The 24,889-nt window shown below is 42.4% G+C and overlaps 2 protein-coding genes across 3 annotated transcripts in view; both read right to left on the bottom strand.

The window, feature by feature from the left end:
- Nucleotides 1-13,517, bottom strand: part of ACTR8 (actin related protein 8) — a 17,416-nt gene extending 3,899 nt beyond the window's left edge. For both annotated transcript variants that reach the window (XM_077749437.1, XM_077749444.1), the window contains exons 1-9: nucleotides 13,283-13,517; nucleotides 9,783-9,953; nucleotides 7,522-7,632; nucleotides 6,773-6,877; nucleotides 6,147-6,320; nucleotides 2,803-2,896; nucleotides 2,453-2,585; nucleotides 1,058-1,211; nucleotides 217-312 (exon numbers count right to left, since the gene is read on the bottom strand). In XM_077749437.1, coding sequence (XP_077605563.1) covers nucleotides 217-312; nucleotides 1,058-1,211; nucleotides 2,453-2,585; nucleotides 2,803-2,896; nucleotides 6,147-6,320; nucleotides 6,773-6,877; nucleotides 7,522-7,632; nucleotides 9,783-9,953; nucleotides 13,283-13,405 — 1,161 coding nt within the window. In that variant the 5' untranslated portion in view covers nucleotides 13,406-13,517. The remainder of the gene's footprint in view (nucleotides 1-216; nucleotides 313-1,057; nucleotides 1,212-2,452; nucleotides 2,586-2,802; nucleotides 2,897-6,146; nucleotides 6,321-6,772; nucleotides 6,878-7,521; nucleotides 7,633-9,782; nucleotides 9,954-13,282) is intronic.
- A 3,689-nt stretch (nucleotides 13,518-17,206) lies between these two features.
- Nucleotides 17,207-23,154, bottom strand: SELENOK (selenoprotein K). The gene is made up of 4 exons (XM_077749427.1): nucleotides 23,034-23,154; nucleotides 19,560-19,650; nucleotides 17,863-17,946; nucleotides 17,207-17,297 (listed from the first exon to the last, which is right to left on the bottom strand). The coding sequence occupies exons 1-4, from the start codon at nucleotides 23,050-23,052 to the stop codon at nucleotides 17,207-17,209; spliced, it is 285 nt and encodes a 94-aa protein (XP_077605553.1). The 5' UTR covers nucleotides 23,053-23,154.
- Between the last annotated feature and the right edge of the window lie 1,735 nt (nucleotides 23,155-24,889).

Below are 24,889 nucleotides of genomic sequence, written 5' to 3'. Positions count from 1 at the left end.
TCTCTCTCTGCCCCCCCCCGCCACTCATGCTCTCTCTCTCAAAAATAAACACTAAACAAAATACCAGTTTTTTTTAAAAAAAACAAAACAAAACTGCTAATCTATACCAGGTGACACTCTAACCTCACGAGGTTTCACACAAGTGCATATTCTCTCAGTCTGAGTGAACGAGGTCAGCTTTCTTTCTACCCATGGAAATACACACCCATGTGTTACCTGGAGTTTTTCATCTCCTAATCGAAACTGGTAAAGCAGGGCAGGAGAATCTGGATGTCGAATCTGAAACTCATGATCCTGAAGCCCAGAGATGTCCTGATTCCAGGAAAAGATGCTGTCAGTGAGCCAGTAAAAGTGCATGTAAACTCCTCAAATTATAGTTAAGCCTCTCCATAATCCGCAAATCACTTATAACAAGGCTGCCCTGCAACTTAGTACCATTCCACCTGAAACTTAATAAGAGTCAAAATGTACCTTGCTTCCCTTTTAACATTTCTGAGATTTCTACCATCTGCTTTTTCTTCATTATCAAGACATACTAATACAATCACCCAAATCAAAAAGCAAATTTCCTCAATAACTGGGAAGTGCTACCTAGTCTTAAATTCCTCAAAATTTCATTATTCAGAATTAGATAGTTTGAAAAATGTTAGGAAAAAAAAGTCTGAAACAGAATGCATAAAAAGGTAGGAGTCCACATACAACGTTTGCAATGCTAAGTGCTTCAAATGATACCATTTTATTAAATGTCTGCACCTATATATTTATTACATCTAAAGGTGTATCTTCAACCTTTATCAGAATGATCAAAGATCCTAAAAAGAAATTTCTTAAAGACACTTTCTTAAAAAAGCCAGCTGTACTTTCTAGAGCCTGAGACACATTCTGACAGCTCTGACCTTTTACCCAAACAGCCTCGCTCCTTAAGAGCTTCCACCTCAAGGCTCTGTCAACTTGGGTTGAAAGGGTGGCATAATACTGTTACGTTTTCAACTGCCTTTAAATATCTAACCTTCTTCCTGGAAACAAAAATAATCAGTGATTTTGATTTTGCCCCTACCTGATCTAAATGACAGAAAGTTTCTTTAAGGTGCTGTAGAAGAAGACAATCCATTTTATTTGTTAGCTGGCATTCCCGGTAAGGGAACCCGGCTCGCTGCATCAGCCAGTAGAAACACCTTGACACGTCAGAGCCCCCATACGCCAGACAGAGCCTAGGGTTAAAAGAAAAGGCAGGTGGGTAATCTGTCGGTCAAGAAGGTGTGAAGGACATTTCAAAAACTCCATCACCCACAGGGAAACATGACAAGCCTCAAAAGATGTCTGTTGCAGGAATAGACTGAAAGGACAGGATGTACGGATGGGATGGAGAAATGGACTCCAGCAAACTGCTAGGGGCGGGCACCTAGAAGCAGTCATGCTATTTGCAAAAAGTCTCCAAGAAACAGAATACACATGACTAAATGCAGCTCATTTCTAAGTCACTATGTTTAACATACGATGTTTGGTTGCCTGTCTATACTCACAAGCATATCAGGTTCACAGGCAGTGACATCATAGGACGAACTCACGAGAAGAAACTTTAAAGAATACCCTACCCACTAATTGAGTGGTTCTACAATTTGGAAAGAACACTGCTATGTTATTTTAGAAGTGGGAGACCTAGGTCCAGTATTTTCTACACATTTTGAGAACCAATGGCATCAGGTAATACAAACAATGGATGAGCCAAAAGAACACAGTGGGTTTTCGAATGCACCGTAACTTGGGGTGAGAAGCAACAGAGATTAACCTTTCTCATGGACTGGTTAGGCTCTCTTTCCAATGTTTCTCTGCCCTGTGACTCAAACCACCTATGTGACGGACAAAGAAGAGCTACCACATCCTGAAGAAGCCATCCTGGAAGCACAAAATGCTGCAGAGAACCTGTATGTGCACTGCCTGAGTGTGCTTACCTGTGTTGGGCTGGCTCTCAGAAAGTACAAGCAGTAAACCTGAGCCTGATAATTATTTTATTATCTCTTGTATCAGTAATGACATCACAAAGAGACTAGACAAGAAAGCTACTCATCACTCTCTGAACAATTACAACAAAAGCAAAAGCTAGCTAGGTAGAGAATTTAGACCTGAAAATCTATTTTCCCCTATACGACTTGCCTAAATAAAACTTTGCTATGAGCATAATTGATATCTTTACACCAGACCACAACAAGACACAGAGCTAACCTTTGTGGGAAGGCATACGACACAAGCTGGGATTTTCAGGAGCTGCTGATGTGAAGTCACAGCAGAGAATTCCAACAGGAAAGGTAAAATCTGTAGCCTTGCTAGAATTTGTACTTCCACAAGAGTGAATATAATTCCTTATAAAAATCTCGCTTCTAACTTGTGATGCTTTATAGCTGAACAGTCTGTGAGGGTAGAAGCAGAGAAAGCCACCTTCCAAGGTCCTTACCGAGTATTCCGATGAGAGACCCCATCCTCCACACAGCACACACTTGTCTTCTGGTCACCAACATCTACGATACATGTGCTGCTTAAACCACTTCCAAAGGTGGCACACACAGACTCCTGATGGACCACAATCCCTGAGACACAAAGGCAGAGGAGCCATCAGCTGGGCGGCAGTCAAGATCCTATGACAAATCATCAGTTAAAGTCTAGAACCCCCTGAGCAATTGTCCAAGCACAGCAGATCCTCTCAGAATAAACATTTCAATAAAGCAGTGAATTAGATTAACTTTGTCAATAAAAACAGAAAAACAGTCTCATTTCAAGCAGATTTCTCTGGAATATTAGACATACCTGAAAAACCCATCTTCATGAGGATCATATTCACTAGTTCTTTCACATGCTGTTTATTATAGATATCAGGAATTAGCAAGATACATCTATAATACTGAAAAGAAAAACAAAGGAAAAAAAGATAAAACAGTTAATGCTAAAGTCAGATCAAAACAAATGTCACTACATTTGTCTTCAGAGAGGATTCACTCTAAAGGATGGCAGCAACGATTAGGGGTGCGAAACAAAATCTCAAAACCATCTGCTATCTTTTGGGTTTTTGAAAACAGGAAATGTTGAAGTTGTGTGAGGATTTTTTTACCTTTAAATTATTAAAAACTTGTGAAATGGTATCACNGAAAATTGAGGGCAAAACAAGGATATACAAAACGAACTAAGCCCCCTGGGCTTTGCCGCTAATGCGGCAAGGGGCTTCATTGGACCAATGAATGTCGTTCTAAAAACTGATAAATACGGCAATCCTATTGGCAACCCACATTCGGGAAACTACTTAGTGGGCCTCAGTCCCCGGAGCCCAAGAACAATGCCGGGGACTCAATTGGCTGCGCCTCCCACTCCTCAAGTAACCCCTTTGTTTTCCAACAACCCTTAGAGATGACTGCAACATCAGGAATAGCTAAACCTTTAATGGTGTCAGATTTACTCTCTGCAACTTCAGGAGTGCGGCTGCTGATTTACCTCTCGCTGAAAATGTTCTTTTGTCTCAGGGAGGTGGCATTTATAAATTAAGAACAAACATTTTTGGCCCATTGCTTAAAGGCACCTTTGGCTTAATATTGGGCCGCAGCAGCGCAGTTTTAAGAGGCCTAGCCATCATTCCTGGAGTTACANGACCACAAGAAAGCGTGGTTAGGGACGCGGGGATGTGCCTGCACACGGGGCTCCCTGCCTGGGCAAAGCATGCCTGCAAACAGGGTGCTCTACCAGGAGGCCTGCACACAATATCCAAGTTTAATGTCCGCTCGCAAACGAGGGAACATGCCCTCCTTAGAAGTAAGGAGAAGGCTGGAGTTGTGGGCAGGCCTCTTAGTAAACATGTTGTGGTCACTTCCTCCCTTTGCTCCCCGCTGTCCTTGAAAGGTGTTTGGCTACTTGCCCTTAATTGGTAAAGGAATGCATCTTGTAGATTTCAGTTTGTATCCAGTTACCGGGGTATAAAATAAACCGCAAGAGGGGCTTGCGTAGAATTGTTCCTCTGGCCGGAGTTGTGTCTGTGTCTGTCTTTTGTGTGTGTCTTGTCCTTTGTGTCATTTCGTCCGCAACAACAGATTTCAAAATACACTACAAAGCTATGATAATCAAACAGTATGGTACTGGCACAAAATTACACCTATCGATCAATGGAACAGAATAGAACCCGAAAATAAACCCACACATATATGGTCACTTCGACAAAGGAGGCAAAGATATGTAATGGGAAAAAGCCTCTTCAACAAATGGTGCTTGGAAAACTGGACAGTTATATGCAAAAGAATGAAACTGGACCACTTTCTTAGACCATTCACAATAATACATTTGAAATGGATTAAAAACATAGATGTGAGACCAGAAATTATAAAACTCCTAGAAGAAAACACAAGCAGCAAATTCTTTCACATCAGCCTTAGCAACATATTTCTTGTCTCCTGAGACAAGGGAAACAAAAGCAAAAATAAACTACTGGAGCTACACCAAAATAAGAAGTTTGCATAATGAAGGAAGCCACCAACAAAGCGAAAAGGCACACTACCTGATTGGAGAAGGTATTTGCAAATGACATATCTGTTAAGTGGTTAACAGCCAGAATCTATAAAGAACTTCTACAACTCAACGCTGGAAAAACAAATAATCCAATTAGAAAATGGGCAGTAGACCTTAATAGACATGTTTTTCCAAAGGCATATAGATGGCCAACAGACACATGAAAGGATGCTCAACATCAATAATCATTAGGGAAATAGAATCGAAACCACAATGAGCTATCACCTCACACCTGTCAGAATGGCTAGTATCAAACAGACAAGAAATAACAGGTGTTGGCAAGGATGTAAATAAAAAGGAATCCTTGTATACTGTTGGTGGGAATGTAAATTGGTACAGCTGCTATGGAAAACAATAGAGATTCCAAAAAATTTATAAATAGAAATACCGCACGATCCAGTAATTCCACTACTATTACCCAAAGAAAATTAAAACAGTAATTTGAAAAAATATATACATTCCTAATTTCAGTGAAGCATTATTTACGATAGCCAAGATATAGAAGCAACCTAAGTGTCCACTGATAAATAAATGGATAAAGAAGATTGGTACATAATATAATAGAATATTACTCAGCTATACAAAAGAATGAGATCTTGCTATCTGCAACAATATGGGTGGACCTAGAAGGTATTATGCTAAGTGCAATAAGTCAAAGAAAGATAAATAACATACAATTTCACTTTTATGTGAAATCTAAAATATAGAACAAATGAAAAACCAAAAAAAAGCAGAAACAGACCCATAAATACAGAGAACAAAATAGTGGTTGCCAGAGGCAAGGAGAGTGGAGGATAGGCAGAATGGGTGAAGGGGAGTGGGAGATAGAGGTTTCCGGTTATGAAATGAATAAGTCATGGGAATGAAAAATACAGCATAGGGAAAATAGTTCTCAGTACAGGAAGAGCACAGTATGGGGACAGACAGTAGCTACACTTGGATTAAGCATAGCATTATGCATATGGTTGCCGAATCACTGTGCTGTACACCTAAAACTAATGTAACATTAAATGTCAATTATACTTCGATTAAAAAAGAAAAATAAAAAACCAAAAAAAACCTTGTGAAATTAAAAATAAGACAAAACATAAATCCTGAAAAAGGTCCAGAGAAAAGGCATCAACATGACATGAGCAAGTTGCTGGTTGCAGAGCAGTAGAGAGAGACACCAAAGAAACAGTAAGAAAAAGAGAAGGCACCAGAGCTGAAGTCAGTGAAGAAGGAAGATCCCCTCCATTTAAGGCTGAAAAAGCTTCAAGGACACTAGATTACAAACAACTCAATAATATGTACGTTTACTGACCAAGGCTCTTAAAGACAATCCAAGTAACTAGGAATTTTAGCTCACCTTTAAATCTTTTTTTTTTTAATTTTTTTTAATTTTTTTTTTTTTTTTCTTATTTCTAGGAGAGAGAGAGAGACAACGTGAGCAGGGGAGGGTCAGAGAGAGAGGGAGTCACAGACTCTGAAACAGGCTCCAGGCTCTGAGCTGGCAGTCAGCACAGAGCCCGACGCGGGGCTCGAACCCACGAACCGCGAGATCATGACCTAAGCGAAAGTTGGGACGCTTAACCGACTAAGCCACCCAGGCGCCCCTAGCTCACCTTTAAATCTTTCAGTGGAATTTCCAAGTATTTTTGGATTGCGTGAGACCATATTACTTCAATATCTGCCAAAACAGCCGTAAGGGAGCCCCCAGGTCCTGGGTGAATATTTAACTGACCTCTTCTGATAGGCCAGTGAATATTATAACAGTCCAATGGATTAACATATAATGCCTAGAAAAGACAGGGAGATGAACACATTGTTAAAACTTTTCTTGGGCATTTTCTGGATTCACACTTAAAAACCTAAGGCCAGAGTTATGATTAATATTTGCTCACTATTCTAATTAATTTATTTTAATGTTTATTTTTTTGAGAGAAAGACAAGAGTAAGTGGAGGAGGAAAAGAGACAGGAAGACACAGAATCCAAAGCAGGCTCCAGGCTCCCAAATGTCAGCACAGAGGCCACTGTGGGGCTCAAACTCACAAACCATAAGATCATGACCTGAGCTGAAGTCAGATGCTTAACCGACTGAGTCACCCAGGCATCCCCATCTGCTCACTATTCTAAATGTTGACTGGAGTATCTAACATCATGGGAGCCTGTGTGAGTATCTGGGCCTGCAAGGAAGATGAGGAATTCTAGGAAACAACTAGAACTGGATGGTGCTGCAAAGTTCCCTACCTCTTCTCCCACCAAAAATTCAGGGTGATGAGATGTGTTTGTCCACTTATTTCCAGAACAGTGATCTAAAATTGCAGGTCGCATCTGCTTGTTGTAGGAACGTGCCTGAAACAAAAGAGCATCAGAAAAGTCTTTGAATATAAGCAAGAAAAAAGAAGAGGGGGGAAGGACAAATGTAGTATGAGTCCTCTTTTCTCCTCTCTCACAGACCAGATACAGTAGCAAAATGTAATCACAAGCCTTAAATATTTGGCAAAATACTGACTGGTCACAGAAAGATTCTCTTGGCCATTTCCACAATTGTCATTTTTTCCTCATGGTTTTAACACCTAGGCTGCGATTCCTAGCCAGTCCAAAATTACTACGGCACTCTGCTTAATGCTGAATACACATTTATGTATCATGCCAACTCATGTCCACTCCTATTTTTTATCATATCAAAATGACAAATGTAGTAAGAACATAGCTTCCCATGTTCTTACAGATCCTGGAATTATACACTTAAGACTCTCAGGTAAACTATAAATTTTTATCAACTTGCCATAAGAAACATCATCTTTTAAATTATTCAGCATGCCCAAGCTTTTGTGACAGTGATTTGGGTATTCTGTAGGTGGTTATGAATGGTTTTTCTTCCTTTTTTAAGAAAATCCCTTTAATTTGCATACTGAAATTGAGAGAGCACATAAATGGCATTATGACAGAATGGCAGTTAAAGAATGAATCTGAAGAAACAGTTAAGACCAAACCTGTTCAGGGGACACGGGAATCCGTCTTGTACCGTTTGACATCTTTTTAGACCATATTGCTTGATCCACCATTTTAAGGCCATTTTGTCTTTGTTCATTACTTTCTGGTTTCTGGCAGAAAAAAGTGAAAGATGAACAGGACAAAGGATTTGGTGAAAAAAGAAAGCAATTTGGCAATTTTTTTTCAAAATATATTAGATTTGGTTTTTATTGTAGAGCATACATTGTAGGGCAAGGTGCTGAACACAGAACTACAAATCATTTTTGGGAAAAAAGCTGTAAAAAAAAATTAAACTGCAACTGCTTTAGTTATGCAGTCCCGACATGAATCCATGCTGGCAAAGGAGTTCTAGCCCCTGAGAAGGGCTTCTCCATGGTGGCTGCCCCAGAAATCGGCAGCCTCAGGCCTGGCCTCTGTAAGACAGGGCCCCTGGGGTGGTGGCAACCTGGGTACTAGGAGGGCCTCTGCACTCAGCAGGCCTGGGGCTTGGCCCTGGCTGGCAAGGAGACATTGCTAATGAATCTACATCATCAAAACCTTGCAACCTTCGAGGATCTGAGTAGGTGGGAACTTCCAAAGACTTTATTTTTCCTTTTACTATTTCTTAAAAGCCCCTTCCCAGCTCCCATGCCCCTGAGGCAGAGGAGGCACTGACCCAGTCTGCAATCCAGAGCTCTTGCCTTGGATACATGCTACAGGCAGACGGGGGGCGGGGGGGGGGGGGACACCTTCCTATGGGGATGACATGGAGAGAAGGCCCATGCTGGCCAATGTAGGAGAAAGGAAAGGGTTAGGAAAAGGCTAGGAGATCAAAGGAAAATTAGTAAATTTAAATTAGTAAATTTAATCCACCAAGAAGAAATGCTCCCTTATCAACAAGTAGCAGTATTTCCTTAATTTTTGCCATATGTATCAATCTTAAGAACTCAAAGTAATCTTTTTACAATTTATACATAAGTCAGAAAGGAACCCTCACTATAAAGGCAACTATTTGCAAAAATCTATAACCTCAAAGAAGTCTGAGTGACAAAATTTTTCATAGCACTAATCAGAATAGCTACTTTGTATTTATAAAGTATTTCAGAGACTTTTCCATACATCTACATATTTTTGCCTTTGTAACAATGTTACATCCACTCCTGTGCTACTTTGTTTATTCAGCAGGTATTCAAGTTGCTGTGACATAAAGAACAGATCTGTAAATACCTCTGTGAAAAAGTTACTGTTTTCTATCAACTTTTAATCCTGAGATTTATGCCCTACAAAAGAATTGTAAGATCCAAAGATATAAATGAATTTAGATTCTTATACCCTCAAGTTACATTTAGGCTTAGAAATGGACTTACATAGTCTTCCAGTTATGCTAAAAAAAAAAAAAAAACCCTAAAGTTTAGTATTTTAAGTATAAAAACTGCAAATTCCTAAAACTACCTTCAATCTAAAACTTAAAAGTGGATTACAAAGCAAAACATATTATTTTAACATCTACCAAGAAATATTTTGCTCATAATTACTATCTGCAAGATCGGATAAAGTAAATGCTACCTGCAAGGATATGTATAGTTTTGCCTTCAAGTTATAATTCGATCTAAGATTGTAGTAACTGATTATAACAATCAATTTACTTATGGATCGAAAATACAAGCTCAATATATACTGTAAGTATCTGGAAGAGAAAAATATGGCAGTCAGTTAATAGAGACCTTAAGGCCTTATTTTAAGTGAGTGGCAATTCTGTGTCATCCATTAAAGATCACCTTTATCAGGGGCACCTGGGTGGCTCAGTTGGTTAAGTGTCCGACTTCAGCTCAGGTCATGACTTCGTGGTCCAGCCCGTGAGTTCAAGCCCCACGTCAGGGTATGTGCTGACAGCTCAGAGCCTGGAGCCTGCTTTGGATTCTGTGTCTCCCTCTCTCTCTGCTCCTCCCCTACTCACACTCTGTCTCTGTCTCTCAAAAATGAATAAATGTTAAAAAAATTTTTTTTTTTAAAAGATCACCTTCATCAATACTCAATTCATATTGATGGGTAAAAAATGATTTTGATTTACTTGTGTTATAACTATTTCTTTACAATCTAATACCGCTAGCTCAGATGAAAAATGCTACTTGTAACCCTGAATGATGTTATTATTTTAAAATGCATTAAAGCTATGAAGATATAGATGTTTATTCAAGTACACAGTGTACACTTGAATGTGTAAGCTCTCCCAAAGAAACCACCTTGGGCTTTCTCTCCAGATCCTCCATTTCTGACTTACATTTAGTCCTTCCCTTAGGAGCCAGTTGTCCTTGTATAGTGGCTGCCCTTGTTGTTTGTGTCTTCGTGCAATTACATGAGGAATGCTAGCAGGAAGTGTGTCTGTGGCTCGACCAATCCTTAAGGTTGTTGAACCAGGGTGTATGACAACGATGAAGTTGCTCTGGATTTGCTGCAAATATAAAACACAGGAGTGTGACCTTAGTAAATAACATGCAGATAACAAGGTAAATAATATATAGGTAACAGGCTAGACTAAGTTAGTTTCCTATAATGACTATCAGACTCAAAGCTATCAAAATAACTCACTTAAGGTAGCTCTTTGAGAGGCATCCAATTATTGCTCTCTGTCTGAATGCAAACTCCTTTCGTACTTCTGTGCTCCCAGGATCTGACTCACAGTACACAAGTCAATATTTGTTTAAATGAACAAAACTATCCATAACTATCCAATGCAAGTTAACCTATAATTATTGGGCATTTCTGTGCCAAGTACTGGGAGTACAGTGATGACCAAGACAAAAGTTCCCGGCTACCAGAGAACTTTCAGATTACCAGGGCTCACAGACAAGGAATACATGTGGGGGACACCAGGACTAGTGAACAACTTGCTAAAGCTGAAGCACTAAAGATTCCTGTAAACAAAAAATAGATTCTAAACCTCCACTACACGTTTTCTGATTCAGAATTTCCAAGGAGAGCCACCATTCCTGCATGACTCCTTAGCCAGTACCTACTCTGCCCTGCCCTTGAGCTACCGATGTGTCTTCTTGCATATCTCCATTTAAAACATTTCCAAAGCTGCTCATAAAACAGAGTCCAGAACCTCTGGGATCAAGACCCTGACTACTTCTCCAGCCTTACTCGAGAACCACCCCCTTTCTCTTTCATCTTCCTGATCTAGGCATCTCTTTTTTAATGTTTTTAATGTTTATTTATTTTTGAGACAGAGAAAGACAGACCATGAGTGGGGAAGGGGCAGAGAGAGAGGGAGACACAGAATCTGAAGCAGGCTCCAGGCTCTGAGCTGTCAGCACAGACCCCGACACAGGGCACGAACTCATGAGCCATGAGATCATGACGTGAGCCAAAGTTGGATGCCCAACCAACTGAGCCACCCAGGCGCCCCCGATCTAGATTACCTCTTGATTTCTTGGGGCACCTGTGTGGCTAAAGGTCATGATCTCACAGTTCATGGGTTCAAGCTCCATGTCAGGCTCCATGTCAGGCTCCACAGAGCCTGGAGCCAGCTTCAGATTCTGCGTCTCCCTACCTCTGCCCCTCCCCCTCACTCTCAAAAGTAAATAAACATTTATTTATTTATTTATTTTTTAATTTAGGTATCTCTTAATTTCTTAACTCACCACTCTGACTTCCAGGACTTCACAAAGGCAACTCCCTTTGCCTGCTGCACCCTTTCTCCCTGGTAAATCCTACATCCCCCTTCAGTTCTGAAGTTAAATGTCATCAGACTAGGTTTGCTTGTCCCCTTGCAATATAATCCTATGGTACTCTTTTTCTTGATACTTGTCTTCTTTGTTATTATTTACTGTCTGCCCTCACAACAGACAAAAACCTTTATGCAAGAAGGGATCACTTCTGTCCTGTTCACTAGTCTACGCCCAGAGCACAGTGCATAGGAGCCTAGGAGGTATTTGTTGAATTGTTGACTGCTTTCTCATGGCTGGAGTGTTAAACACTACTTCCCAAGCTTTTTTGTGGTATGGTAGACATGTGTACAGAAGATCGGAGTAGAAAAATGAAGCTGCTTGCCAGCAGAGATACCTGTACCTTATTAATGGCACACAGGCTGCAGCACATTGATCGGAAAGTTCTGGGGTAGTAATGGCAGTTTTCCAAAACGTGGGCAAATATTTTTTAACAAATTTTTTTTAACACGTGAGGAAAAGACTAGTCTGTANAAAACTGAGGACTAATGGATGTGGGGGGGAGGGGGGATTGGCATGAAGGAGGGCACTTGTGGGGATGAGCACTGGGTGTTATGTGGAAACTAACTTGACAATAAACTATTAGTAAAAAAAAAAAAAAAAAAGACTAGCCTGTACATCCCACACATCACTTCCTGAATATTATTAAATAAGACCAAGTAAAAAAAAGTTATTAAGCAAATAATGGGTATGAAAAAAACACAGAGAACACAGGAAAACTAAAGGGTGTTCTACAATGGAGTGGGGTTAAGGAAATGTTTCTATAGTGGTTAAGGGCCCAGGCTCTGGATTCACGGATTTGGCTTGAAATTCAAACTGCACCACTTCTTTGCTCAGGATAAGGTTCCTGCCTCACAGAGCTTTGTGAGGATTAAGCAAGTTAATCCTGCAGCCGGGGGTCTGTCGAGTTCTTCCGGAAGTTCTGTACTACCTTCAGAAGAGACCAGACTCTGGCTTTATGCCTCTCGTGATAGGGCCCGCTAGGATCTCCTGTCTCACCTCTGGCTCCCTCTTCCTCCTCACTTCCAGACATCCTGATCACCAACACTTGATCACCTCTCCTGGCCCAGGTCTCTTCCACACTATTCTCCTTCTGAGATTCCCTCTGGCTAACTCCTAATCACTCTTCAGGCCTTGGTCCAGATGTCACTTCCTTTAAAACCGTCCCAGACCATCAGGGTCAGAGGAGGCACCTGCTGTGTGTGCCCAATACTTCCCTAAGGCCTTCTGGACTAGCCCATCTGATACCATATGCCCTAATACCTGCTGCCCCATGTACAACTGTAGGCTCTACCCTCCTGCCTCCCAGTCACAGGGTGAAAGAACATAGAAGGTGGGAACCTTCAAGGCCCATACGGACCGCCCAGTCTGCCCCCTCAATTAGATGGGCGGAGAAGCAGGCCCAGGCAACAGTAGGAATCACCCTGGGGGGTTACCGTGAGGCACCACAGTGCTATACATCCCACAGCTGCCTGGACAGTTGGGTGTAATCTTTAACCCATCCACCCGTTAGGAAGCTGCCTCAGAGGTGTCCATCATGCAATTCTGGCCATTTAAATGTCTTATTTTTTATGTGAATTTACCTATTTTCCTACGGGAATGTTGGTGTTTTTCATTCATCAGTAGGAATACATACACACACACGTCCTATGACTGCCATGTTACTACCAGTATTTTTTTCTGGTTAGGATGACTTCATCTTGTTCTGATTCTGACACACAAACTCTTCACGTCTATTCAAACGATCGTCTGCCCCTTCCTTGCTTTATGCTGGAACTGGCCTCCCCAAGACTTCCTTCACAAAGGAAACCGCCTGCACCGCCAAGTGTCCCTGTCCGGCGCTAAACTCCCATCTGCGCTCGCTGACACTCCACAGCAGCTCGGAAGGCAGGCGAGGGCCGGGGGTCCGTCCCGCGGCCGGCCGGGAAGACAACCACCCCCTGCGCCAGCAGCGACGGCGGGGGCCGGAACCCCGGCACCCCCACCTGCCTTTTCACCCCCCCGCCCGGCCGGAAGGCCGTCTCCGAGACCCGCCCCCGGCGCCGCGCCGCACCTCCTGCAGCGACTCCGGCACCAGCGCGGGCACGATGGGTCGTTTCACGCCGCGCTGCTCCTTCTCCTTCTCTCCGCCCTTCTCCTTCCCGTTCTCCGCGTCCCCCTTCTCCGCCTGGGTCATCGCGGCCGCTGACAAACACCGACCTCTAGCCTCAGGGACGCGCCGAGCCCGCCGGAGCCGGCTGGGCCGCCGCGCACGCGCAGCCTGCCAACCTGGTGCCCGGCAACCAAGATGGCCGCTGGACAGCCGCCCCAGAGGATTACGGGAAATCGGAGGGGCGGGGCTGTCCAGGGGAGGATAGGGCGGGGTGTGGGGCGTGGAAGGGTGGGTGTTGCTGTGATTTGTCCAGACGGTAGGATGTTGGAAGCCTACTTGTTTTAACTTTTGATCACTCTACCCGGCGTCGCGTTTTGTTCTCACAATAGGAAGCCTCTATTCTTGGCTTCCTAGACCTCACATGCTCCTAGTTCTCCTCATACAGCGCTGGTTAGACTCAGTCCCGCTTCTGATGCTAAGGTTTTCTTGAGTTAGGGCCCCTCTGTCTACACCCATCGAATAACTTTATCCAGTTTCATGGCTTTGCATTTGAATATAACTCCCAGATACATAATCCAGTCTGGAAGTGTCTCTGAGATCCTAACTGATAATCAACAGCCTATTTGGTATCTCCATGTAGATGTCCACAAGCCATAGCAAACTTAAATGTGCCCAAACTGGAACGCTTGATATCTGCCCCATACCCTCTGCCCCCAACCTACTCCCATGTTCACCATTTTGGTAAATATCACTTTGATTCTGCTGTTGTCCAATCTATCAGTAAATCCTGCAGTCTCTAAAATATATCTTGAATGAATCCACTTCTCCATCTCTATAGTTACCTAGTCCACACTATTCTCTCCTCTGGACTGCAACAGTCTCTTTTTTCTTTTTCTTTTTCTTTTTTTTAGATAGTTTATTGTCAAGTTTGTTTCCATATAACACCCAGTGCTCATCCCCACAAGTGCCCTCCTCCGTGCCCATCACCCCTTCCCCCTCCCCTCCCCCGCCATCAGCCCTCAGTTTGTTCTTAGCCTTCAAGAGTCTCTCATGGTTTGCCTCCCTCCCTTTCCCCCACTATTTTCCCCCTTCTTCTCCCCCATGGTGCTCTGTTAAGTTTCTCCTAAACCTCCTATACGTGCAAACATATTGTATCTGTCCTTCTCTGCCTGACTTATTTCGCTTAGTATAACACCCTCAAGGTCTATCCATGTTCCTCCACATGGTCAGATTTCATTCTTTCTCATTGCCATGTAGTATTCCACTGTGTAGATAAACCACATCTTGATCCATTGGTCAGTTGATGGACACTTAGGCTCTTCCCATGTTTTGGCTATTGTTGAGAGTGCTGCTATAAACATGGGGGTACATGTGCCCCTATGCATCAGCATTCCTGTATCCCTTGGGTAAATTCCTAGGAGTGCTGTTGCTGGGTCATAGGGGAGAGGAAGTGAACTTAAGAGATGTTAGCAGAAACTGGATTAAGAATGGCCTTCTAAGCTATGAGTTTAGATTCTGTTCCATGAAGAAGGGGAAACCTAAGAGTAAAGCATGGGTTTAATTTTTGTCCAAGATAACTCATAGGTGGTATTAAGTGGATTGCTGGGGATGTGGTATTGATTAACTACTTCATAATTTAAAAGTTGACACTTGAGCAAGTGCATTAAGAACAGATTGCAGGAGGACAAAATGGAAGCAGTGAGTTGGGTTAAGGTTAACCCAGCATTCCACTAATTAAGTTCTTAATTCAGTTTCTGCTACATCTGTAAGTTCACTTCCTCTCCTTCTGTCCACATTTCCAGTTACCCTTGCTTTCTTTCAGCTCCTCACACATGCCAAGCACTTCCCTTCTTTGGGCCATTGCTCTTGTTCTCCCCTTTGCCTTGGGTGCTCCTCCTCATGCTCCTCCTCAGCTGTCTCATCCTCATCCTGTCTCAACTCAAATGCCACTTCAGAGAAGCCTCTCCCAGTTATCTTGTCATCTTATTTCCTTTGAAGCAGGAATTAAGCCTATTCTTAGCTTGCTTACATTAGGAGAGCTAAATATCTGATGAAGTCAGGACTATNGGTAGGGATCACAAATCACAGGCAAAGAGAAGCCATCACTTCCTGAGACTCTACCCTGGTCTCCTCTCCTCTCCACTACAGCCTTAGGTGATTTGACAGAATGACCCTGCCATTCATCAGCCGTATAGTCTGGACATCACAACTTTGTTGAGCCCTTGCATGTTATCTGTATAATGCAAATATCATCTACCTAACCCAGTGCATCAGAAATAACAATATGTAACAGATAAAATGTCTCACAGACTTGAGTGATCAATAAACTGTCTTTATTATCCTTCTTAAAGTTGTGTTATAATTGCCCCATTCCTTGTGTTTGAAGACTAGTGTCTCATGGCACGACATCCCCATTTCCTGGCAAATAGGGTTAAATAAATGCTTCTAAATAAATACAAGCATGCTTTATCCTGGATGTGAGGGCAATCTGGCTGTGACATCTGTCACCCCACTGATTGCTAGGGTTGATTCGGCTGATCTGGCTGGCTAGGCGGGTGTCCCCTCCCTCCATCGCTCCATGTGCGTCCCTCCCGAAGCTGCGCACTTGGTCGAAGAGGATGACCTTCCCTGATAGAGGAGGACTGTTCTTCGGTCAAGGGTATACAAGAAGCTGCGCTCCCTGCTAGAACCTCCAAACAAGCTCTCAAGAATGCTTTATCCTGAAACTTTGTTTCAAAGACTGTTAAGCACAAAGCAGAATTATCTGTATTATTCATTTTTCCAACAAATATTTCAATGCTTATTACATGTAGTCACTATTCAAAGCACTGGGGTAAAAAAGACAAAAATCCCTAACCTCACAGAGCTTCCATTCTAGTGAAAGAATATAAGAGTTACTAGTGTTCCTGGGGGTGAGAGCCAACAAGGCAGTATCTTAAGCAATGGTTTAGAATTCAAATTTGTCAAGATAACACAGAAGCCTACGATTGTAAAACCACCTAGCAAATCTTCATTTTGTATGTAGCTCAGGTTTGTTGGTTATGGCTTTATAAATACCCTAATTATATTTGGTAGCAAATCTGAAATTGTGTATTAAAGATTTATAGGACAAACATGTTTCGAGATAAAACTGTATGCATACCACTGAAATAAATACGTGATTTATTTATAAATGAGAACGAATGAACAATGAGGAGTACTTCAGAAGTTAAAAAGGTGACACTAGTTGTACTGAATACACAATCTTTATTCTTCCTCAAATTTGGAGTTTTTTAATTATACAAAGATGACAAGTCAAGTTTTGTAACCTAAAAATATTTACTTATTAAAACTATATTAATACTTTCATAAACTATACAAAAAAGATAATGAGACAAACATGTGCGTTTATAGAACTGCAGGTCAGTCATGCCAGATCCCTGGGGAGGGAATTCCCAGCACAACCTCATCCATCTGTGAGCACACAGAGCAATCCTTGTTTACACATACACATTCATTTGCTTGTCCAGCATGGTCAGCCCTCCACCTCTTGATGGTTTCCTTCTGCTATGAATGTGCATGTCCAGTTGTCTGCTTCTTAGAGCAGACATTTACCTAAAAGAAAGCATTATAATAATCAGTTAAGAGTCATTAATTTGGATCTGCACAAAAAAGTCCATATCTTTTTTTAAACCTGTTTTCAAAAGACACTTTGCTAATAAAATACAGTAAATTTTTCAAGGGTTGAGATATTTTTCCAAATAAGATGTCTGAATAATTACAAAATATTGGGAAACTTCTGTTTTCCTAAAGAAAACTTTTCTAAGAAGGTATTTTCAAAATGAAATCTCTAAACTATGAAAGAAAAAAAAATGAAATCTCTGCAGAGTAATTTCAGATTTCAAGTTACCTTCCTCATCCACCAGCCATTGGAGGAGGACTTGGGCCACGCAGATGGTTAATTCGACCCATTCTTCTGGGGGGGTTTCCTGGTGGCCTAATAAAAGAAAATTTATGTTTAGTAGACATCAAGTGGTTCTTTCAAACACTCAAATAGACCCTCTTCTCTATTTAAAATAGGAATTACCAATTGGGTCAGGAGTTGAGAAAATTCAAACACTTATAAGGACCAGACACTTAATGCACATGAGGGAAGTGGGTCAAGCAAGACTGTGATGACCTGAACAGTATCTCCCGTAAGCAAATGCCAACTGAAATTCTTCTCCGTGGAAGTGCTGCTTGGTCTTGTCTGGTTTTCCTTAGCAGTGGAAATCTAGATTCTAAAGTGAAACTCTCTACATTTAATGTTGGTCATCAGTTTCAGCCTTTAATTTAGACTTTTCCCATAGGATATCTGATACACATTTTAGCTTTATCAAATTGACTCTGCTTTTCAAATCTGAAGCAACTTGATTTAATTTACAGTAATACATTAATTTTGTGAAATAGAATTTAAATACTTTAGTTCCATGAGCAAAACTATGTCTATCCATACATAATATCTAATTTAATTAAAATTACAGACTGGTAAAAATATCTATTATCAATTTAGAAAGCTCTACCCTCTTCCGTCATCGTATCTGGAATCAGAGGAGCTTCCGTAGCCTCTTCTCTTTTTCACATCTTGCTGAAGCAGAGTCTTGAAACTGAAACAAGGGGCACAAAACAACAGAAATACCACTTTCAACATTATGAAATGTATTTCCATGGTTTCAGTTATGTCTGTGAGAAGATAACTAAGCCAACTTAGTTCCAATCCCACACTTCTCAAAGCCAGCTGGACAGCACCACCTAGCAGGAGCACATGTCTACATTTGTGCCATGTTCCAGGGCAGAGCCACTACTCCTTGTCTTTCCTTGACAGAGCCTAGGAGTGACTCTCAAACCAGAGCCGTCCCCAACTTCCTTCTTCCACTCTGTGTCAGCTGTCAGGTCCCAGAGTCTGTTTTCACAGCATTGCACACTCATTTCCCCTGCCAACAGCCTACATGATGGTAACTTGCTGAGGGAGGAGCCCAAGGTGGTGTGGCAGAGGCAAGGCTTCTGGGAATCCATGTGGATAGAATTTTCTTTATTTGTGGAGGGGAACAAATTTAAGTTAAAACAATGTTTTATTTTTTTAAGTTTGTTTGTTTATTTAGAGAGAGCACAAGCAGGGGAAGAGCAGAGAGGGGAGAGAGAGAATCTCAAACAACCTCTGTGCTGTTAGCATAGAGCCTGATGCAGGGCTCGAAATAACGAACCATGAGGTCATGACCTGAGTAGAAACCAAGAGTCAACTAATTAATGGAATGAGCCACTCAGGCAACCCTGAAACAATAAACAATAGGGAGTAGGTGAAGCTTGTAAGAGACTTTAGTGAAGTTTTTCAGTAAGTAAATTAAGGACTCTCTGTCCCATTGTATTTTTCTATGGAACCATCTCTTCCATTTTTTCTTTAATCCCTTCAAACTTCTGGTACATGCAGCGATCAGATTATTTTTCTAAACCACATCCATAATCCAATTAAGTATAAAGACCACAGTCTGGTCTCAACCCTCTCTACTACCTCTTCTGTGTTTTTTCCACCTCTCACAATCACATCCAACCCAATACCCATTGTAATATGAATTTAAGTCAACGAAGGAAGGGGCAATCGCCCACACTCTGCATTCCTGCAGTCCTCTGCTATGTGACACTCAAATGTCTATTCAAACTTAGCACAGTTGGTAATTGATAAACAATTTTCACAAAACAGCATGTGAAGGACCACAAAATGCATTTAACTAAGGATTGCTTGGAATTAAAATTTACATTTTTGTCTCCTATGTGGATTTTAAAAATTGAAAAAACAACTTTACTCCTTGGGATATTTTTTTTATCAAGATCTAATTCCCCTGTGTGTTTATGGCATAACATGGAGTAAAAGCTGCACATACACACTAATGCTGGAATAGTGGAGAGAAAGTGAGGCACTGTCGTTGGCAGTAGAATAGGGAGGCCTGACTCCAGAGCTGCGGACTGAGATCGTTACCATAAGGGCTGAGATGCAGTCAGGCTTACTAACTCCACTATCAGGCTCATGCTCACGATGTTGGGGAGCAGCTTTGCCACCACCATTAGTCTTCATTTCCCTTAGAAAAGCTAATGATAATAGTAAAACTTACAGTGAAAAACTGCTTCAGGAAAGCTCAGTTTGTTTAAGATACTCCATATAATGGATCTAATGTCCTTCTGTTAACTGAAATACCAGGCCTATTAAGAGCATTGTTACACTTACAACAAAACCACGAACTCAGCTATTCCCCAAAAGAAATCTGTTATCAAAGATAATCTCCATGGGGACTGACTCCGGTTGTCCAACACTTGTCCTAGAGACAAGAAAAAAGAAACTCCAGTCAGTGCTACAAATCCCTGACACATGATATATCACAATTAATCCCTTAGGGAACAATGAGACTCAGTTCCAACCTGTTTGCCGTTCCAGATGGTCAGCACCCGGAAAGGCGTGTTATGTGTGCATCCTTCTAAGGAAGGGCTCAGGGAAGTAAAGCTCTATGATCTAGGGGGCATACTTTTAATATGTCAAATCTTCCTATGTTCCTAATTTTGGTGAGTGACACTTCAAGTATTTTTTCTTTTTAAATTGTGGCAAAATAAACATCAAAAATTTCCATTTTAACCATTTTTAAGCGTACAGACTGTTGTACAACCATCACCATCATCCGTCTGCAGAACCTTTTTACCTTCCCCAACTGAAACTATGTACCCAGTCAACAACCAACTCCCTTTTCTCCCTTCTCCTAGTCCCTGGCCACCACCATTCTACTCTGTCTCTGAATTTGACTGCTCTGGGAACCTCATTATGAGGAATCATACAGTATTCTGACTTCGGTCTTCAACTTTCATCCATGTTGCAAATGTGTCAAAATCTCCTTCTTGTTCAAGGCTGATTAATATTGCATTGTATGTATGTACCACATTTTTTTATGCGTACACATCCTTGGGTTGTTTCCACCTATTGGCTACTCTGACAATGCTAGCATGAATGAATGCTGGTGCGTGAATCTCTGTCTATTCAAGTATTTTGAGGACACAAATGGAATGAGTGAATATAAAAAAAATGTTTACACCACTTCCATTTTCCTAAATGTGTTCAAAACATTTCTTTTCACCTGCAAAGTGTCTTTCTGGTATATAAAAAAATTGTGTATACACACTCTTACAATTGTTTAGAATCAATTATGTTAAAATTTTCATAAATCAGAGTCTGTGTGCTCTAAGTATGGAAAAGAATTTGCCTTGTTCATTAAAATAACCACAATCTTTCTGTACCGGGATGCTGTTGATTCTAATTATAGACTCCAGTTTTATCTTAAGCACAAACGAAATCTATTTTTCAAACCACTTAAATAATGGAAGCTACAACATGAAAGGTTAGTTATCTAAGGTTATAGCCTTGCAAATCAAGAGTTCAGAATATTTTGGGAGAAGAGCTGTCTGTCAACCTCTCCTCTCCATTTGCTCAAGGGCTTCATCATACTCACTGTCACCCCCTCAACCAGGGTCTACAATTCCTCTTTCTTTGACAGCCTTACTTTCAGGGATTCACTTGTACCTGAGCACTCAAGGGAGCTATTGAGAAAAAAGGGATACCCTTCAAGACAGAGCATGGCTGCCTCTTACTAGCTCTGCTTTGTTGGCTGGTGGGACATCTTCCTTCTCTAAGGAAAAAGTATTCCAAGGCTAGTCAAATAAGATTATTGAAAAAGAAGTCATTTGACGGTAAGAAAAATGTTTTGTTGACAGTAAAGCGCTGATAAATTCAGTCCTTCTAAAAGAGAACTAGAACACACCAGTTCTCTCCTTATGATTCTAAGGAACCCTTTGCATCGTTCTATCTCATTTTGGGCACATTCTCTCCTAGTTTCTGAAGGCAGAAACCTCCCCTCCCAAAATATGCGGAGGGAAGTAACTTGCTTGGATGCAACCAGCATTTCTCACCTATAAAAGTGAGATAAAGGAGCTTAAAAGGACCTTTGTGTTATTTATGTGGATCCAATAGGACAATGCATACACAGGAAGACACACTACAAAGAATTAATAATGCATAAATAGAAGCCGCCAGCCTTACACACAAAGGATATAACACAAAGTCTGCAAATGCCCAAAACAAGATGAAACTTTAATGCTTTTGTTTAGTGTCCATCAACCTACTTGTTTCAAAGATTAAAAAAAATTTTTTAAGTTTGTTTATTTTGAGGGGCACCTGGGTGGCTCAGTCAATTAAGCGACCAAATGGCTCAGGTCATGATCTCAGGGTTAGTGAGTCTGAGTTTGAGCCCCAGTCCGGCTCTGTGCTCACAGCTCAGAGCCTGGAGCTTGTTTCAGATTCTTTATCTCTCTCTCCCTCCCTCTCTCTCTCTTTCAAAATAAATTTTAATCAATGTTTATTTATTTTTGAAGGTGAGAGAGAGGAACAGGGAGGGGCAGAGGGAGAAAAAGAGAGAGAGAGAGAGAGAGAGGGAGAGAGAGAAAATCCCAAGCAGGTTCTGCATTTCAGGGGGTTAGGAGTTGGGGATGGAGGGTTTGAACTCAGGAACTGTGAGACCATGACCTGAGCTAAAACTCAAGAGTGTAATGCTCAACAGACTGAGCCATCCAGGCGCTCCTCAAAAATCTTTAATTGGGAGATGAGGAGGCAGAGGTTTTGAAGAGAAAAGAACTGCAAAGTGCACCCAGCCAGAAGACTTCTCACTGATCACACCTTAATGGTCTCTGAAGGCGAAGGTCTGACTCAAATAGAACAAGGAGCTAGCTCCAGGGATCCTGCTTGTTAGATTGCACCAAGGCACTGATTCCCGGAGTCAAACAGGTGGGCAGGCACTTTGGGCAGTGGTCTGACTCTGTGGTCTTGTGTCCTTCCTTTCCAGACACTTTCTCTGTGGAGTCCCTAAATTAAGTCTCTCTCTGATTCTCTTCTCCGGGAACAGTTTACCTTTGTTCCGACAGGGGGCGGGGCTTCTTCCCGTGCCCCTGGGAATTAGGGCATAACAATTACGTTTGTGACTAGCTACCTAATTCTNGAGAGAAAGAGAGAGAGGGAGGGGGGAGAGAGAGAGGGAGGAAGAGAAAGAATCCTAAGCAGGCTCTGCGCTGTCAGCCTAGAGCCCGAGGTGGGGCTCGATCTCTCAGTTCCTGACCCGTTAAACGACTGTGCCACCCAGGTGCCCCCTTATCCTATTTGTCTAGTTCTCTTTACAGGTTTTAGAGAAAGACCGTCTAGTAGATACCAGCAAGGGCTCTGACGACAGCCACCTCCCTTCGTCTGTGATGCTGAGCAACCTAGTGGACCCAGCTGCGCCGCGGTCTCCACCCCTCAACGGGACAGTAAACTACTACCTGAACAGGGCTGCCATGGAAGCTGAATGGGCAGATAGGGAAGAGCGCTATCACTGCGCCCCGAACACCGGCGCTGCGCAGACAGCGGATGTCAACCCTCGTTAAAGACGCGGGCGCCCGAGGAAAGACCAAGTTCGCGAGACCCACAGTCAGAATGGGGGCGAGGGCGCCGGGCAGCCGGCACCGTCGTCACCACCGGGACCTCGGCCCCCGCCCGCGGGCTCAGGGACGCTCGGCTGACGCGGCGCAGGCCCGGGAGACTTCGGGAAAGCCGGGCCGCCGGGCGAGGATGGAAGAAACCCGGTTCGAGCCTCGCAGGCCAGCGGTGGCCCTCGCAGACCCTGCAACTCACCATTCGAGATGTAAACCATCTTCGCCCCTCGTTCCCCGCCTCCGTAGCGACTGAGGGGCTTGGCCCCTCTCGGCCTCGGTACCTCCCTCCGCGACCCGCCCGTGCACGTCACAATCCGCTCTCGCACACAGCGGCGACGCAGGAGGGAGGTGGACGGAGCCCATTGGCTGCTGGAAGGGACTCGACCACGACTGGCATTTTTTGCCTCGTCACGCCGGCAACTTCCGGTAGAGCGAAGGCTGCCGGGCAGGTGAGCGGAAGTGATGTTTGAGATTTTTCACCCGTAAACGCGCGCTTTCTTGTCTCCTTTTGGATTTGAGCTTGAAGAACTCGTTTGCACCGTACGATGAAGAAAAGCTGTGTTCTAGTTGCTTAATGGGCCCGTGTGAGCCCAGATTCGGGAATGCGAAGCTGTTCTATGTGCTTGAAGGAACTGCTGGCAGGAGGGGCGTCCTCAGAATATTCCAGAAGTGCTGATATTTGTGGGTGTGGAGGAAGTGCCTTCGGGCCGAGGCGGTGATCCAGCCCTAGGGAGCTCTATTTTCATGTTTTTGGAATGCACAGACAGGCACCCTCTAGATGTATTTATTCTTTTAGAACCAGTGTTTCTGCTCTTGGTTCGCCAGACGTGAATGGAATTGTTAGCTCTTTTGAGGCAACCGTGAAGAAGAAATACTGTAGCTTGAGACCTTTCTGTTCTTTATTGATGGTCACTGCACGCTAGCATTGTGAACGTGACGGATGTGTAAGAAGATAATTAGGTGGTTACTGATTAAGTATGGACCACGTCTTTGTTCCTTGATGGGTTTTACTCTGCGCCAGCCAGTGGGCGACTTTCTGTTCCTTGAACGTGGCAATTGCTTTCCTGTCACAAGGACTTTTGTACTTAACTGGCTGTTTTTCTAGGTGGAGTCCTAATGACTGTGTCCCACCCGGCCCTCAGGTCTGGAGTGCTCCAGCCTTGTGTCATCTCGAAAAGATTACCAGTCATCTCATTTAAAATGAAGCAGAAAATTACGTTTTGGAGATAATTATATCTTGGTGTTTAGTAGTTTGGGTTAAGATTTTAAGTGTGTTCTAAAAAAAAAAGAAGATTTTAAGTATGTTCTAGTATTTAAAATAGATATTTAATTTCACGTTGAATTTTTTTGGGAGCATTCACCCCCCCCACCCCCAAAGTGCATAATAGGACGAGACAACATACTTTACTTCTTTTGTGATTTTTGCAGCACAGTTATGGATCGTTTATGGAAAAATATTGGAAAGGATCATAACTGTACCAAGGACTTTTTTTAACCTGCCGTTGTCATCTCACATGCTCTACTCTCCTTGCATTGTACCTGAAATCCCAGCATCCACCTTTGGCAGCCTTAAGCGGTTTTTCACACTGCAGCAAGAATGATTTTAGAATGAAATTCCTCTCACTCCCTTGTCTATAACCTTTGAGACACTAAAATTTAGTGTTTTCTTACTGCACTTAAAATGAAATCCAGTTCCTTTTCTTGGTCTTTGGGCCCATCATGACCTGTTCACTTGATTCCGCCTTTTACTGTATCGTCTACAATCCCCATCCATGTTATCTCTACCAACATTGTGCTTTTAGTGTTTTGAGCACCCCAAGTTCTCTTAGGCCTCCAAGGCTCTGCACATGCTTTCCCTTCCACCTGGAGCACTCTTCTGGCTCTTTGTACATCAGCTGCCTTTGTCCCTTAGATTCAGTTTAAGTATCACTACTGAGTACCTTTCCCTGGCCACTCATCCCCATGATTATTCGTGGTGCCTAACACAATGTGAAATTATTTTATTATCTGATAATTGATCTTTGTCTCTCTCAAGAAAGTATAAGATATGACAGG

This window comes from Crocuta crocuta, unplaced genomic scaffold (assembly GCF_008692635.1).
Source record: "Crocuta crocuta isolate KB4526 unplaced genomic scaffold, BGI_CrCroc_1.0 scaffold463, whole genome shotgun sequence".
Classification (NCBI taxonomy): Eukaryota; Metazoa; Chordata; class Mammalia; order Carnivora; family Hyaenidae; genus Crocuta; species Crocuta crocuta.
This window is presented reverse-complemented; position numbering and strand designations above follow the sequence as displayed.